At 36.2% G+C, this 17,980-nt stretch overlaps 1 protein-coding gene across 2 annotated transcripts; it reads right to left on the bottom strand.

Annotated features, from left to right (window-relative positions):
- Nucleotides 1-2,235: 2,235 nt before the first annotated feature.
- On the bottom strand, nt 2,236-7,695 carry LOC130961520 (probable inorganic phosphate transporter 1-3). 2 transcript variants are annotated; one of them, XM_057887452.1, is made up of 4 exons: nt 7,579-7,695; nt 6,638-6,716; nt 3,905-4,998; nt 2,236-2,918 (listed from the first exon to the last, which is right to left on the bottom strand). In XM_057887452.1, exons 3-4 carry the CDS (start codon nt 4,977-4,979, stop codon nt 2,392-2,394), a joined length of 1,602 nt encoding a protein of 533 aa, XP_057743435.1. In that variant the 5' UTR covers nt 4,980-4,998; nt 6,638-6,716; nt 7,579-7,695; the 3' UTR covers nt 2,236-2,391. The 2 variants fall into 2 exon arrangements, with proteins under 2 accessions (XP_057743435.1, XP_057743436.1); XM_057887453.1 differs by lacking the exon at nt 7,579-7,695 and adding an exon at nt 6,860-6,902.
- Nucleotides 7,696-17,980: the final 10,285 nt, after the last annotated feature.

Raw genomic sequence — 17,980 nt, 5'->3', positions numbered from 1 at the left:
CTGTTGGGTTCCTTCCATGTTTTATCTTTTCAATTTATTTTTCTGTAGACTTTACTTTTCAAGTAAATTCATCTTTTGACCATTTCTTTAATTTTCCTTGTCCAATTTACATTTCAGCACCTCTAAATTGTATGCCAAAGCCCTTTGACACATGATAAACTACTATTTTATGGTTTATCTTGTGCTAAATAGAGGGGATTTTATCAATCTTTTATACACTTATTCATATAAAATGTATGGTTTTACATTTCCCTTTCCAAATTGGTGCTATAATTGAAAACATGCTTATTTGGCCTTTAATTCATTATTTTTAATCCTCTCTTATTTCCATTCGATGCCGTGATACGTGTGTTAAGTGTTTTTAGATATTACAGGGCAGGAATGGCTTGGAGGATGGAAAAGAAGCATGCAAAAGAGGAAGGAACACAAGGAATTAAAGATTTCAAGAGCAAGCAGCGACGCGTACGCGTGGTTAGGAAACAGCAACGACGCGCACGCGTAGGGCATGCGTACGCGTGACTGGAAGATTGCACATCGACGCGTACGCGTGGACGACGTGTACGCATGGAAGGCCGTCACGTGCTGTATATCAAAATTCGCCAGGGGCGATTTCTGGGCCTCTTTTTGAACCAGATTTAGGCCTGAAAGTCCATATTAGAGGCAGGGATGTAGCGGAGACTTGGACACTTTTCATTCTCACTTAGTTTTAGTTTTAGTTTAGAAAATTCTATAGAAAAACACTTGCTCTCATAGGGTTTTTAGTTTTTCATACTTTTTCTTAGTTTTGCTTGGATTGGATCTTGAGAGAGAGTTGCTACTATCTTCAGTGGAAGTCTTCGTCATTATAGTTTGCCTTTCTTTTACCTTACTCTTGTGTTTTTTTTTTCATTCAATTGTTGGGATTCATGTTATGATTTTCTTAATTTTATATTTATTAATATAATGAGCAAATTTTAGTTTTAATTCCATTTCTTGTCCGAATTCATTCGATTAATTATCAGCTTTAAAAATTTTTTTAGTTAATTTATCTTATTTATCATGTCTCTTATTTCCTCTTATTCCATGTTATATGAAAATGGCATTTATGTTATGAATTAAAACTCTCAACTTGGTTTGGGAGTGATTAATTGGAACTCCTTGAGTTGCATTACTCAAGTGCTGATAGGTAATTGGCAATTGCTGCCAATTGGATTATCACTAACTCTAATCCTTTCTTGGGAAGTGATTAGGACTTGTGAATCGAAGTTGGCTACCTACTTGACTTTTCTTTATTAATTAAAGGATAACCAAATAGAAGCAACAACCTTTACTCTTGCACTTGGGAAAGCCAATAAGGATAGAAACTCCAATTAATCCTCTCTCAGCCAAGGCCTTTTAATTTAAATACATAACACCTATTGTCATTATTCACTACTTTGATTCTTATTTGTTTATTTCTTTGTTTCTAAACCTTAAAAATATCTCAAAAAATTCCTGGTCAATAATTTACACTCTTTTGTCAACCCAGTTGAAAGTACTTTATTACTTTCTTTAAATTTCAACGCAATCTTTTCAATTTCAGTACATTTTCTTTTCGAAAACCTTGTTTCTTCATTTCTTTTATTATTTTACAAATTTTAATTTATCTTACATATCGATACCCGTCTAATCGAAGACACTTTGATGCACTTTTAGAAAATTGGTACCTGCAAAAAGGAGTAGGTTTCGTTCCCAAACCACTAGATATCGAACTACCATCGATTTGCTTAAAATCGACAAAACAGATATCAAAAATAAATTTTTTTATAGGTGGCAAAAAATTTTGTTATCTTTGTCAGTTGCCTTACTCAAAGGCAACTCATTAAAAATATTGTCTTTGTTTATCTAAGATGATTTTTGTTAAATGTTATTTTGAATAAGGGTTATCTTAGGCAAAAAATGTTGTAGTATGTTTAATTTGAAATAAATATGAAGATTGAAAGATAGATTTAAAATTTGAAAAGTTAAATTAGGATATTTCTAAAAAAATTGTTATTAAAATTTTCGTCTTCGTCGTCAAAATTTCAATCCCTGTGTTTTCAGTTTTTAGAAATATTGAAAGGACTGAAATTTTGTATTTTTAAACTGAAATTTTAGTTTAATATCTTACTATAAAATACAATATGGAATCTCAATTCTTCATCTCAATTTTAACATCTAAAAACAAACATTAGCTTAAAGAGAATTGAATAGAATTTACCTATGATAGCCACTATAAAATGTACACAAACGTATTTTATGCGCGCATTTTCAACCAACCACAGCCAAATTGAAAACCAAACATCACAACAAACAAGAAGAATAAAGACACTATTGAAATACTCAAATGACACAATAAATTAGAATGACTTCCTTTAATAAAGCCTTCATCAATTAAACTGGAATTGTCCTACCAGAGTCTCCTTTGGTAGTATCGTCTTCTTCATTCTCCCCACTCAATTCCTCCAATGATTTCCCTTTCGATTCAGGAACAAGGAAGGTGAACAACAATCCTAAGAAGTTGATCACACCAAGCATTATCAGAGAGTTCTTGATCCCAATACCAGTACGATACCCTGGATCAACATCCGCTTTGTTCTTGCTTTGTGCAGCATATAAGAACCCAAATGCACCAACAATTGCTCCTGCTTTTCCAGCAGCAGCTGAGATTCCATGACATGTTGACCTTAACCTTGCTGGGAAGATCTCGGCCGGCACGACGAATGTGGTTGCATTTGGACCGAAATTGGAGAAGAAGAAAGTGAATGAGTACATCACAACAAAACCAATTTTGTTATCTTTTTTCCAGTGATCATATGGTATAGCCAAAGCAAACATGAACACAGTCATGAAGAAGAAACCCATCAATTGGATTGCGAAACGACCCATGTAATCGATGAATGCGACGGTGAACCAGTAACCTATTATGGATAAAAATAGGAATATTTACTTCAGGCGTTAATAATTGTTAGTTATTGAAGTAATGAATAATCTTAAAACTTTTAATGATATGGTCATGAGGACGAAGATTTAAAGTAAAATGTCTTATATATGTGATTTTTGGGAGTAGATATTTTTTAGTAAAAAAAAAATTAGATGGTGTGAATTGTGATCTCTTATTTTTTATTATTTTCTCTTATTTAATTTTGGTCTTACTTATAAAATTAATGGTAAGAAATCATACTTTATTTTTTCGAATGTTAAAAAAATTAGAAAAAATCCATCTAGGTGATTTTTATAGTGGTCATGACAACTATTCCTAATGATAAAAAAATGAGTTTTATATGAGAGCGATGCTATGACATATACATTTGCATTGAAATTTGATATCAAGCAATGATATTAACTTTTAATTAAGTTTCATCTTTCAATTTATTTTAGTGGAAATTGCCAATTTTTTCAAAGAAAAAGATTTAAAAAACAGATAAAAAATTAGCTATTTATTAGTATATTTTAGTCTACAAGCAACTTTAAATAATCTTTTATTTTGCGGATAAATCATGTTTCCATAATTTTTAATACATTTCATTAATACTAGTTTTATATTATATAAAAAAATATCTTCTTTTACTTCTTATCAATCAATTTTAATATTAAAAATAAAAATATCCATATAAGATTTACTCTTTATTTTATGATACTACATAATTACCGACAAAATATATTAGTAAAATTATTGTAGTTTTAACTTTTTTTTATTTGTTCAAGGTATTTTATTTTGATCATTAAATAATAAATTATAGGACTTAATTTTTATAACATAAAAATATTATTTTTATTTAAAATATTTAAAATGTGATTAAACAATTAAGTTATATTTTTTTTAAAAAGATCATTTTAAAAAATATTTTTAATATTTTTAATTAGAGTAGCTGTCTTTTTTTTTTTTTCTTTTTCATAAGATTACCTGGCACAGTACTGCAGAGTGCTATAAGAGTTTGAGCTTTTGCAATTCTATAGACCTCATGGATTGCATTCATCTCCTGTGCAGGTGGGATCCATCCAATAGCACTAAAAATATCCTTCTGGAAAAGATTCTGGCTATAAAATGCAATGTCTAGAAGGAACCAAGTGGTGGTTGTTCCAACCAAATGGAGGCCATGGCGCTTGGCGAACTCGGTGCTAAACAAGCCAAACCGGTTGTTCTCAGCATTTGCTAGTTTCTGCACCTTCTCCTCCTCAGATTCAAGCTCAACATTCAACACCTTAGACATGTCCACGGCGGCTTTCGTAGCATTTTTCGCAACAAGCGCCGTGTAACGAGCAGTTTCCGGCATCTTCATACGCCAGTAGTATGTAAGCGCGGCCGGAACTGCACCAAACATCAAAATAATCCGCCAAACATAGTCAAATACAGGTAGCACCAAAGACGCTTCGCGATTTTCTTCATAGCTAGGAACCTTATATTTGTGATCAAATGAAGTGGAAACGATTAGGGCAACAATTCCACCCGCCAAGATTCCGAATCCTTGCATAGCGAAAACCGCGGCGATGAAGGCTCCTCTTGTCTTCTTGTTAGCATATTCGGACATGATTGTGGCGGAGAGAGGATAATCGCCGCCAATACCGAAACCAAGCCAGAATCTGAAGAAACAAAGTGTTGCCATGACACCGTTAGGACTGCTTCCGAAGGAAAGGCCGGACGCAATCGAACAAACCACCATGAGCATGAGTGTCAGGCCATAGACCTTTTTTCTTCCCAGTTTGTCACCCAACCAACCGAAGAATAGTTGGCCGGCTAGCGTGCCGCAGAGTGCGACGCCGGTCACGGCAGATTGGATGTTTGGAGGGAGTGCTCCTGGCTTGTCTTTGGTTATGTCTGTGTAATATACTCTTCCAAGAAGCTTTGTGACGAGGGAAATGCAGAAGAGGTCATAAGCATCAGTGAAGAATCCCATTCCTGCTATAACAATTGCAGTAAAGTGGTACCATTGTGTTTTTGCCGCATCCAGTGCGTTAAGCACTCCTAATTCTCCTGCCATCTTTGGATCTTAATTATACCTGTTTTGCACCATTCATCATTTTCACAATGTTTTCTATAGACATATAATAACCGGTGAAAACTTATGGACAGTAGATTTCGGGTGAAGTTGATAGTTGAGAACCGTTAGATAAAAATTTAGTCAAATCAGTTAAATTATCTAACGGCTCTTAATTATCAACTTTACGTACAATTTCGCTATGTTACTAACAGCATTTTTGTCAACTTCTGCCAATTTTTATTTATGACTGTGTTTAATGGAAGTATTTTTGTGAATGTTTCTAATAAAAATATCTTTTTTATGGCTATGTCTAATGGAAGTGTCTTTATATATGTATTTTCTAGATGTGTCTCTTTATACATGTATTTAAAATAGCAATAAATTTACAGATAGTATATTAGTGCCCTATACTTTTTCTATTCGAAAAGGCACAAAAAATTGTGACTTTTGACAAATATGTGACGTTTAATGGTGTCTATTTATTGAGAAAGTATAGGTAGAAAATAAAAATACTAAACAATATAAACAATAGATATATCAGATGTTCAATTCATTAAATTTGTAAATAATTATCCTAATATTAAGATTTAGGTGAATAATTTAAAGATATAATATATTTTTATTTTATTGGACTAATTTTAAAATTTATTATTTACAAAAGTCATTGTTTATCTAACAAAATTTCTATTTATTCTAATCATCAGTAGAGGAAGAAATATTTTTTTTAACTGTTCTTACTGATTCAAAAGACGGAACAATAAATTGTGTAAGCCCAAAAAAAAAAAAATCTAGGTGGAGAATTATAGGAAAAAAGATTCCTACTAAATTTTACATTTTTACCATCATATTTCCAGCTGACATATATGTAATTAATCATTACATTTTATTACTTCAGCGTAAAACGTAATTCATGGTCAATAGCTTCATTTTTAAATTGACTAGATAATTTTAAGAAAAATTAGATCTTTTAAAATTTTAAATTTTAATTTTAAAAAATAAAATATAATTATTTATTATTAATTTTATAGATAAGATTAAAAAAAATATAAAAAATTATTCAAAAATAAAAAATCGATCACATTTTATTCTGTAAAATAAAATTCAAAATTTAGAGAATTTGAATTCTCCTTAAAAAAACTTTTTCTATATTGATTCAACAAGTACAAATTATAATTTAGATAATATGACATAATAATAAAAAAATATTATATGCACATTAAAATTCAACTATCAAAACTATTAAATCAATCAATATATAATCGTATATAAATATGTATTATTTAATTAATTTTAATATTTATTTTATATTTTAATATATATATATATATATATATATATATATATATATAATACTATTAGTTAATTTGATAATTAATTTTTTGTGTATATCTAATATAATCTCTTAATTATATTAATAAGTTCACTTAATAAGAATGCCATCTCGAACGAGAATAAGGACTGGAAACTTTGCTGTAATTTGGCTCAACTTGGTTTCCTTTCTAGGTAGCCCCGCCAAAGCATAAAGAAACAAACAAAACGGAAGGAAGAAATCACACACATAAAACAGAAGAGGAAATAAATTTGAAGACGAGGAATCTTATGAGACTAATCGAAATTTGTGTCATGGCGTATTGGAGTAAGGACATGTCGAGCCATACCTCAATTCAGCCCCATTTTTTTCAATAAGTAATATTCTTGAATTTGGTTGCAATCCAAGCTGACCGAATAAGTAGGTTCCTGAAAAATTTAACAACGAAGTTATATGTTCCTAAAAAGATAACTACAAAATAAGTTTGTGAGAAAATTGTGTAATAGATTTATAGGTTGAAAATAAGTAGCAGCAACTAGCAAGTATGTTCTTGAAGAATTGCACCATTGACCTTATAGGTCTTTCAACAATTGCAAATTGGACATGCTTCAGGCTTCTCATTCTTCCATTTTATTCTATCAAAAACATAGAAGTCCATTGGCTACAACTTTATACATATAGGTCTAATGGCTTCTCATTCTTCCATTTATTTTGGACTTATAGGTCCTTAAAGAATTATAATATTAAAAGCACTTTATACTTCTCAATATTTCATCTTATTCTATCAAACACTCATAAGTCGATGACTGCAACTTTTATGAAACTTAATTATGTGTGTGTTGTGTGTAAATGACTTTAGAACTAAAAGGAAAAAGAGATAGGTTTAATTATTTTGTTTATCCGTAATTTGATTAAACCTTTAAAGTTTTACATTATTTTTAGTTTTGCAACTAGATCTTTTTTAATATAAAAAATATTAAAAGTAATTAAATATTTTTTTGTAAATTAAAAGTAATCATAATTAAAAATTCAATTAGATCTTTAATTACATGTTTTTTTAAAAAAATATTTTTATTAATTTTAACGTTTTTCATATAAAAAATATTAGAAATTTAATTAAAGCGAAAAAAATATAAAAATCTAAATAAAAATTGATGAAATTATAAGAATTAATTGAATAATTAAACCAAAAATATAATATTCATCTTCCATGAAAAAAATTGATTTTCTTATTTGATAAATTTACTATCCATTACGGAAAAGGATCAACGAGAGAAAGAGAGCACTAACCTGCTTATCAAAACCAATGTTGTCAAATTAATTAAACATTACTGAGAAGGGGTATAATCACTATGAACGCATATATAGGCATACCCCACGAATGCTCCAAATGTAAAAAAGAATCAAATCTCAGCATCCATAGTATATGCTCAATTCTGTGTTCTTCCATTCGATGTCAAAGCTTTTCATAAGCATGCGTATACTTGATTTCATCCTTCTTTCTGTATCATGCTATTGTACGGATACCAAAATACATAATCTGTTGGTCGGCAATATTCCTGGTAATAATTATTATTTTTCCTATGACTTTTGATGAATTTAAAAAACTCTAAATTAATATTTGTGATGACTAAACATTATTAAAATAATTAAATACAAAATTATTAATTTGATTCTCACTTAACATATATTGATTAATAATTTTGTTGCAGGTTTTAATATTGGGCTGAAAAACAAATTTCTGGTGCAAGTCCAATTACATTCAGCCCTTGGTTTTGATAATATATGATGAATATGGCTGGTGCGCGGAATTGTGAACAATACTTTTCACAACTCTCATAATCCCCGGTCATGAACTCCAAAAACTTGGTAGTTCAATTCCATGGCATTACACAACTTCGCACAACTAACCAGCAAGTGCACTGGGTCGTCCAAGTAATACCTTACGTGAGTAAGGGTCGATCCCACGGAGATTGTTAGTATGAAGCAAGCTATGGTCATCTAGCAAATCTTAGTCAGGCAGACTCAAATGTATATGGTGATGAACGAAAATAACATAAAAGATAAAGATAGAGATACTTATGTAATTCATTGGTAGGAACTTCAGATAAGCGCATGAAGATGCCTTCCCTTCCGTCTCTCTACTTTCCTACTGTCTTCATCCAATCCTTCTTACTCCTTTCCATGGCAAGCTCGTGTAGGGTTTCACCGTTGTCAATGGCTACCTCCCATCCTCTCAGTGAAAGCGATTGCATATGCTCTGTCACAGCAAAGCGAAATTCAGCTGTCGGTTCTCGGTCAGGCCGGAATAATATCCATCGATACTTTTGCGTCTGTCACTAACGCCCCGCCTGCTAGGAGTTTGAAGCACGTCACAGTCATTCAGTCATTGAATCCTACTCAGAATACCACAGACAAGGTTAGACCTTCCGGATTCTCTTGAATGCTGCCATCAGTTCTCGCCTATACCACGAAGACTCTGATCTCACGGAATGGTTGGCTCGTTTGTCAGGCGAGCACTCGGTTGTCAGGCGATCAACCATGCATCGTGCAATCAGGAATCCAAGAGATATTCACTAGAGCCTTGGTTGCTTGTAGAACAAGAGTGGTTGTCAGTCACCTTGTTCATAAGTGAGAATGATGATGAGTGTCACGGATCATCACATTCATCAAGTTGAAGAACAAGTGATATCTTAGAACAAGAACAAGCGGAATTGAATGGAAGAACAATAGTAATTGCATTAATACTCGAGGTACAGCAGAGCTCCACACCTTAATCTATGGTGTGTAGAAACTCCACCGTTGAAAATACATAAGCATAAGGTCTAGGCATGGCCGAATGGCCAACCTCCCAATGATCTAAGATAGCATAAAACGAAGATAGCTACCAAAGTCCTCTAATACAATAGTAAAAGGTCCTATATATAGAAAACTAGTAGCCTAAGGTTTACAGAAATGAGTAAATGACATAAAAATCCACTTCCGGGCCCACTTGGTGTGTGCTTGGGCTGAGCAATGAAGCAATTTCGTGTAGAGACTCTTCTTGGAGTTAAACGCCAGTTTTTATGCCAGTTTGGGCGTTTAACTCCCATTTGGGTGCCAGTTCCAGCGTTTAACGCTGGGATTTCTTGAGGTGACTTTGAACGCCGGTTTGGGCCATCAAATCTTGGGCAAAGTATGGACTATCATATATTGCTGGAAAGCCCAGGATGTCTACTTTCCAAAGCCGTTAAGAGCGCGCCAATTGGGCTTCTTTAGCTCCAGAAAATCCACTTCGAGTGCAGGGAGGTCAGAATCCAACAGCATCTGCAGTCCTTTTCAGTCTCTGAATCAGATTTTTGCTCAGAACCTTCAATTTCAGCCAGAAAATACCTGAAATCACAGAAAAACACACAAACTCATAGTAAAGTCCAGAAAAGTGAATTTTAACTAAAAACTAATAAAAACATACTAAAAACTCAACTAAAACTACCAAAAACATACTAAAAACAATGCCAAAAAGTGTATAAATTATCCGCTCATCACAACACCAAACTTAAATTGTTGCTTGTCCTCAAGCAACTGAAAATCAAATAGGATAAAAAGAAGAGAATATGCAATGAATTCCAAAAACATCTATGAAGATCAGTATTAATTAGATGAGCGGGGCTTTTAGCTTTTTGCCTCTGAACAGTTTTGGCATCTCACTCTATCCTTTGAAATTCAGAATGGTTGGCTTCTTTAGGAACTCAGAATCCAGATAGTGTTATTGATTCTCCTAGTTAAGTATGATGATTCTTGAACACAGCTACTTATTGAGTCTTGGCCGTGGCCCAAAGCACTCTGTCTTCCAGTATTACCACCGGATACATACATGCCACAGACACATAATTGGGTGAACCTTTTCAGATTGTGACTCAGCTTTGCTAAAGTCCCCAATTAGAGGTGTCCAGGGTTCTTAAGCACACTCTTTTTGCCTTGGATCACAACCTTATTTCTTTCTTTTTCTTTTTCTTTTTTTCTTTTTTCTCGGTTTTTTTTTTGCTTGCTTTCTCTTTTTTTTTCTTTTTGTTTTCACTGCTTTTTCTTGCTTCAAGAATCATTTTTATGATTTTTCAGATCCTCAGTAACATGTCTCCTTTTTCATCATTCTTTCAAGAGCCAACATTCATGAACCACAAATTCAAAAGACATATGCACTGTTTAAGCATACATTCAGAAGACAAAAGTAATGCCACCACATCAAAAATAATTAAACTGTTATAAAATTCAAAATTCATGCAATTCTTTCTTTTTTTTTTCTCAATTAAGCACGTTTTTATTCAAGAAAGGTGATGGATTCATAGGACATTCATAACTTTAAGGCATAGACACTAAGACACTAATGATCACAAGACACAAACATGGATAAACATAAGCATAAAATTCGAAAAACAGAAGAATAAAGAACAAGGAAATTAAAGAACGGGTCCACCTTAGTGATGGCGGCTCTTTCTTTCTCTTGAAGATCCTATGGAGTGCTTGAGCTCCTCAATATCTCTTCCTTGTCTTTGTTGTTCCTCTCTCATGATTCTTTGGTCTTCTCTAATTTCATGGAGGATGATGGAGTGTTCTTGATGCTCCACCCTTAGTTGTCCCATGTTGGAACTCAATTCTCCTAGGGAGGTGTTCAGTTGCTCCCAATAGTTTTGTGGAGGAAGGTGCATCCCTTGAGGTATCTCAGGGATCTCATGATGAGAGGGGTCTCTTGTGTGCTCCATCCTTTTCTTGGTGATGGGCTTGTCCTCATCAATGGGGGTGTCTCCTTCTATGTCAACTCCAACTGAATAACAGAGGTGACAAATGAGATGAGGAAAGGCTAGCCTTGCCAAGGTGGAAGACTTGTCCGCCACTTTATAGAGTTCTTGGGCTATAACCTCATGAACTTCCACTTCTTCTCCAATCATGATGCTATGAATCATGATGGCTCGGTCTAGAGTAACTTCGGACCGGTTGCTAGTGGGAATGATTGAGCGTTGGATGAACTCCAACCATCCTCTAGCCACGGGTTTGAGGTCATGCCTTCTCAATTGAACCGGCCTGCCTCTTGAATCTCTCTTCCATTGTGCGCCCTCTTCACATATGACTGTGAGGACTTGGTCCAACCTTTGATCAAAGTTGACCCTTCTTGTGTAAGGATGTTCATCTCCTTGCATCATAGGCAAGTTGAACGCTACCCTCACACTTTCCGGACTGAAATCCAAGTATTTCCCCCGAACCATAGTAAGATAATTCTTTGGATCCGGGTTCATACTTTGATCATGGTTCTTTGTGATCCATGCATTGGCATAGAACTCTTGAACCATCAAGATTCCGACTTGTTGAATGGGGTTGGTAAGTACTTCCCAACCTCTTCTTCGGATCTCATGGCGGATCTCCGGATATTCACCCTTTTTGAGTGAAAAGGGGACCTCGGGGATCACCTTCTTCAAGGCCACAACTTCATAGAAGTGGTCTTGATGCACCCTTGAGATGAATCTATCCATCTCCCATGACTCGGAGGTGGAAGCTTTTGCCTTCCCTTTCCTCTTTCTAGAGGTTTCTCCGGCCTTGGATGCCATAAATGGTTATGGAAAAACAAAAAAAGCAATGCTTTTACCACACCAAACTTAAAAGGTTTGCTCGTCCTCGAGCAAAAGAAGAAAGAAGAGAGTAGAAGAAGAAGAAATGAGGGAGAAAGGGATGGCTTTGTATTCGGCCAAAGAAGGGGAGAAGTGGTGTTTAGGTTGTGTGAAAATGAAGGAATGAAGAAGGGTATTTATAGGAGAGAGGGGAGATGGAGTTCGGCCATTATGGGTGGGTTTGGGAGGGAAAGTGGTTTGAATTTGAATGGAAGGTTAGGTGGGGTTTTATGAAGGATGGATGTGAGTGGTGAAGAGAAAGATGGGATTTGATAGGTGAAGGGTTTTTGGGGAAGAGGTATTGAGGTGATTGGTGAATGGGGGAAGAAGAGAGAGAGTGGTGGTGGGGTAGGTGGGGGTCCTGTGGGGTCCACAGATCCTGTGGTGTCAAGGAAAAGTCATCCCTGCACCAAATGTTGCTCAAAATCACGTTTTGAGCCATTTCTGGCGTTAAACGCCGGGCTGGTGCCCATTCCTGGCATTTAACGCCAGGTTCTTGCCCTTTTCTGGCGTTTAACGCCAGTCTGGTGCCCCTTTCTGGCGTTAAACGCCCAGAATGGTGCCAGACTGGGCGTTAAACGCCCAACAGCTAACCTCACTGGCGTTTAAACGCCAGCAACATCTTCCTCCAGGGTGTGCTGTTTTTCTTCCTGTTTTTCATTTTGTTTTTGCTTTTTTTCATTGATTTTGTGACTTCTCATGATCATCAACCTACAAAAAAAATAAAATAACAAAAGGAAATAGTTAATTATAAAACATTGGGTTGCCTCCCAACAAACGCTTCTTTAATGTCATTAGCTTGACAGAGGACTCTCATGGAGCCTCACATTTTCTCAGAGCAATGTTGGAACCTCCCAACACCAAACTTAGAGTTTGAATGTGGGGGTTCAACACCATACTTAGAGTTTGGTTGTGGCCTCCCAACACCAAACTTAGAGTTTGACTGTGGGGGCTCTGTTTGTCTCTGATTTGAGAGAAGCTCTTCATGCTTCTTCTCCATGGTGATAGAGGGATATCCTTGAGCCTTAAACACAAAGGATTTTTCATTCACTTGAATGATCAGTTCACCTCCATCAACATCAATTACAGCCTTTGCTGTGGCTAGGAAGGGTCTACCAAGGATGATAGATTCATCCATGCACTTCCCAGTCTCTAGGACTATGAAATCAGTAGGGATGTAATGGTCTTCAACTTTTACCAAAACATTCTCTACAAGTCCATGAGCTTGTTTCTTTGAATAGTCTGCCATCTCTAGTGAGATTCTTGCAGCTTGTACCTCAAAGATCCCTAGCTTCTCCATTACAGAGAGAGGCATGAGGTTTACACTTGACCCTAAGTCACACAGAGCTTTCTTGAAGGTCATGGTGCCTATGGTACAAGGTATTGAAAACTTCCCAGGATCTTGTCTCTTTTGAGGTAATTTCTGCCTAGACAAGTCATCCAGTTCTTTGGTGAGCAAAGGGGGTTCATCCTCCCAAGTCTTATTTCCAAATAACTTGTCATTTAGCTTCATGATTGCTCCAAGGTATTTAGCAACTTGCTCTTCAGTGACATACTCATCCTCTTCAGAGGAAGAATACTCATCAGAGCTCATGAATGGCAGAAGTAATTCCAATGGAATCTCTATGGTCTCATTTTGAACCTCAGATTCCCATGGTTCCTCATTAGGGAACCCATTGGAGGTCAGTGCACACCCATTGAGGTTTTGATAATATATGATGAATATGGCTGGTGCGCGAAATTGTGAACAATACTTTTCACAACTCTCATAATCCCCGGTCATGAACTCCAAAAACTTGGTAGTTCAATTCCATGGCATTACACAACTTCGCACAACTAACCAGCAAGTGCACTGGGTCGTCCAAGTAATACCTTACGTGAGTAAGGGTCGATCCCACGGAGATTGTTAGTATGAAGCAAGCTATGGTCATCTTGCAAATCTTAGTCAGGCAGACTCAAATGTATATGGTGATGAACGAAAATAACATAAAAGATAAAGATAGAGATACTTATGTAATTCATTGGTAGGAACTTCAGATAAGCGCATGAAGATGCCTTCCCTTCTGTCTCTCTACTTTCCTACTGTCTTCATCCAATCCTTCTTACTCCTTTCCATGGCAAGCTCATGTAGGGTTTCACCGTTGTCAATGGCTACCTCCCATCCTCTCAGTGAAAGCGATTGCATATGCTCTGTCACAGCATAGCGGAATTCAGCTGTCGGTTCTCGGTCAGGCCGGAATAATATCCATCGATACTTTTGCGTCTGTCACTAACGCCCCGCCTGCTAGGAGTTTGAAGCACGTCACAGTCATTCAGTCATTGAATCCTACTCAGAATACCACAGACAAGGTTAGACCTTCCAGATTCTCTTGAATGCTGCCATCAGTTCTCGCCTATACCACGAAGACTCTGATCTCACGGAATGGTTGGCTCGTTTGTCAGGCGAGCACTCGGTTGTCAGGCGATCAACCATGCATCGTGCAATCAGGAATCCAAGAGATATTCACTAGAGCCTTGGTTGCTTGTAGAACAAGAGTGGTTGTCAGTCACCTTGTTCATAAGTGAGAATGATGATGAGTGTCACGGATCATCACATTCATCAAGTTGAAGAACAAGTGATATCTTAGAACAAGAACAAGCGGAATTGAATGGAAGAACAATAGTAATTGCATTAATACTCGAGGTACAGCAGAGCTCCACACCTTAATCTATGGTGTGTAGAAACTCCACCGTTGAAAATACATAAGCATAAGGTCTAGGCATGGCCGAATGGCCAGCCTCCCAATGATCTAAGATAGCATAAAACGAAGATAGCTACCAAAGTCCTCTAATACAATAGTAAAAGGTCCTATATATAGAAAACTAGTAGCCTAAGGTTTACAGAAATGAGTAAATGACATAAAAATCCACTTCCGGGCCCACTTGGTGTGTGCTTGGGCTGAGCAATGAAGCAATTTCGTGTAGAGACTCTTCTTGGAGTTAAACGCCAGTTTTTATGCCAGTTTGGGCGTTTAACTCCCATTTGGGTGCCAGTTCCAGCGTTTAACGCTGGGATTTCTTGAGGTGACTTTGAATGCCGGTTTGGGCCATCAAATCTTGGGCAAAGTATGGACTATCATATATTGCTGGAAAGCCCAGGATGTCTACTTTCCAACGCCGTTAAGAGCGCGCCAATTGGGCTTCTGTAGCTCCAGAAAATCCACTTCGAGTGCAGGGAGGTCAGAATCCAACAGCATCTGCAGTCCTTTTCAGTCTCTGAATCAGATTTTTGCTCAGAACCTTCAATTTCAGCCAGAAAATACCTGAAATCACAGAAAAACACACAAACTCATAGTAAAGTCCAGAAAAGTGAATTTTAACTAAAAACTAATAAAAACATACTAAAAACTCAACTAAAACTACCAAAAACATACTAAAAACAATGCCAAAAAGTGTATAAATTATCCGCTCATCAATGGCTGAATTGGTTCTTTATGTTACTTGGACCAATTTAATCTATTATGGTTACAAGTCCAAGTTGAAAATGCTTTCCTATTTGCTTTATGCATGTTCCAAAAATTCATCAGGAAAGCAAATGTTACTATTGGGCCAGAATTAAATGATTGAAACAACTAAACCCAATTTTAATTCCTCATGCATGATCCGAATCAAATGGAAGAAGGAAAGCAAAATTACTTCCAACAGATCGAAGCATTTCACCATGTGATGGATTCCAAAATTCATTACATTGTCATTTATTGCATGGGAACTATGAGAGAGAAAGCAAGACAATTGATTTGATTGTAGCACTTATGGTTACACGCTACTCAGCAAGGAAAGAATCATTTCATTTAATCTCATTCTCTTTCCTAATTCAATGCTTTTCAAATTTCTCTCTTCTCTCTCTATTTGCATCTCTTCTTCGGTTATTATCCAGGAAACAATGGAAGCTATGTTCAGCTACCAAAAGAAAGAAGAAGCTGCATGCATCAAGACCATCAAACTAATGATGGCAAGAAAACATAACACAATAAAAGTATGCTGTGGCTGAGATTATCACCAAAAGTAGTAAGATTTGGTGAGGTAATCTTGGGTCCTTCATACTCAAAAAGAAAGAAAGAGATTCGGCCAGCAAGTAGGAGATCTTTGGAGACATAGCTTGTCTCTGATTCTGCTCAACCACCACAGGAGGTAGCTAGAGTGGCGAAGTGATGGAAGAGGCAGAGATTGGAGCAGATGAAGCCATCATCATCATGAAGCATCAAGGGCCAGAAATCCATCTTGGAGAGCAAGCCAAGGATGGAGCGCTCGGATTGATGAAGAGTGATGACCAAGGAAGAACTAGAGGTATTTACATGTTGGATTTTGCATGAGTTACCTCTTCTCTCTCTGTGGCCGAACCGGTTCTGTTTTGAAGGAAAAGAAGTTAAGCTTGGTTTTTGTTTCAACTGTGAAGGCTTCTCTTCTCTATAAAAGGAGTGAACAGTCACGGTTTGATTCAAAGGAGAAAGTTTGAGAGTGCAAGACAGAAGTCTCATAGCTACCTAAGCTTACAGATTTTCTTCTCCTTCAATGTATTCTGTTTAATATTTTTCTATTTAATTTTGTCATGTCTTGAGTCTCATGGAAAAAGGCAAACAGTGATATTTGTATGAAAAAGCCATAGAGTGGAAAAAGGTAGAGAGAGCAAAATTAAAAGAAAAAGCCATAGATGTCTTAGAGTTCCTTTGTTCATCTATGTTGTGTTTCATGATTCTGTGAGAATCCCCTTGTAAGTTGGGTTAGCACTTTACAGTTTGTAATCTGGATGATTATAGTGAAATTCCATCATTGTTGTGATTGAGACTGGATGTAGGCTGCATTGCACTTAGCAGCTGAACCAGGATATATCTGGGTGTAATCTTCTCTATCTACTACTCTATTTCTGTCTCTGCTATACAGGAGCTAAAATAAAAAATGTCTCGTGCCAAGTGACGAGACAAAAATAAAAAGTCTCGTGGCTAGGGACGAGACAAAAACAGAAAAGTCTCCTCAAAGACCAGAAAGTGTATTCAAGAAAAAAGGGGCTAAGATTCAACCCTCCTTCTCTTAGCCACTGAAACCATCAATTGGTATCAGAGCTTGGTCTCAAAAAGATCAAGCTTTGCAACTTGGAGAAAAGATCCTCATGGAAGAAAGCAGTGGCTCAAATCTGGTATCGTACAATCTCACAGAAGGGCAGTCAAACAACAGACCGCCTCTTTTCAATGGGAAAAACTATACCTATTGGAAGGAGAGAATGAAGATCTTTGTGCAAGCAGTAGACTACAGGCTTTGGAAGATCATCCTAGAAGGACCACAGTTTTCTACTAACACAAGTACTGAAGGAGTAGTCACTCTTAAACTAGAAGCAAGCTGGACCGAAGAAGATAGGAAGAAAGTGGAGCTAAATGCCAAGGCCATAAATCTACTCAACTGTGCTATCAGCTTCGAGGAGTACCGACGGGTATCACGATGCACAACGGCAAAGGAAATCTGGGATAAATTACAAATCACTCATGAAGGAACCACCATTGTAAAGAAGACTCGGATAGACATGTTAAACAGGGAATATGAAATGTTTACAATGAAGGAAGGAGAATCCATTGATGAACTGTTCGAACGGTTCAACACCATCACTGTTGGCTTGGATGCTATGGGAGTAACACATTCTGATTCTGTGCTTGTGAGAAGAGTGCTGAGATGTCTCACTAAAGAGTGGGAAGCAAAAGCTTTAATTATTTCTGAGAGCAGTAATCTTGATTCCATGACACTTGATGATTTGAGAGAAAACCTTCTTACTTTCGAAAACACTTATTTAAAAAAGGAGTAAAAAAAGAAAGGAATTGCATTTTCTTCTGTAACTAACCCTCTGGATGTTGAATCCAGTGATAACTCCTCTGAAAATGAATTTGTGTTGTTTGCCAAAAAATTCAGGAAAATGGTGAAGTTCAAAGGCAAAGGCGGCAGCTCAAGGAAAATGAAGAAATACCTTAGCAAAGTGACTTGTTTCAACTGCAAGAAAATGTGGCATTACAAATCTGATTGTCCTAAGT

This window comes from Arachis stenosperma, chromosome 2 (genome assembly GCF_014773155.1).
Source record: "Arachis stenosperma cultivar V10309 chromosome 2, arast.V10309.gnm1.PFL2, whole genome shotgun sequence".
Classification (NCBI taxonomy): domain Eukaryota; kingdom Viridiplantae; phylum Streptophyta; class Magnoliopsida; order Fabales; family Fabaceae; genus Arachis; species Arachis stenosperma.
The sequence above is the reverse complement of the archived record's forward strand: the minus strand, read 5'-3'. Positions and strand labels throughout refer to the sequence as shown.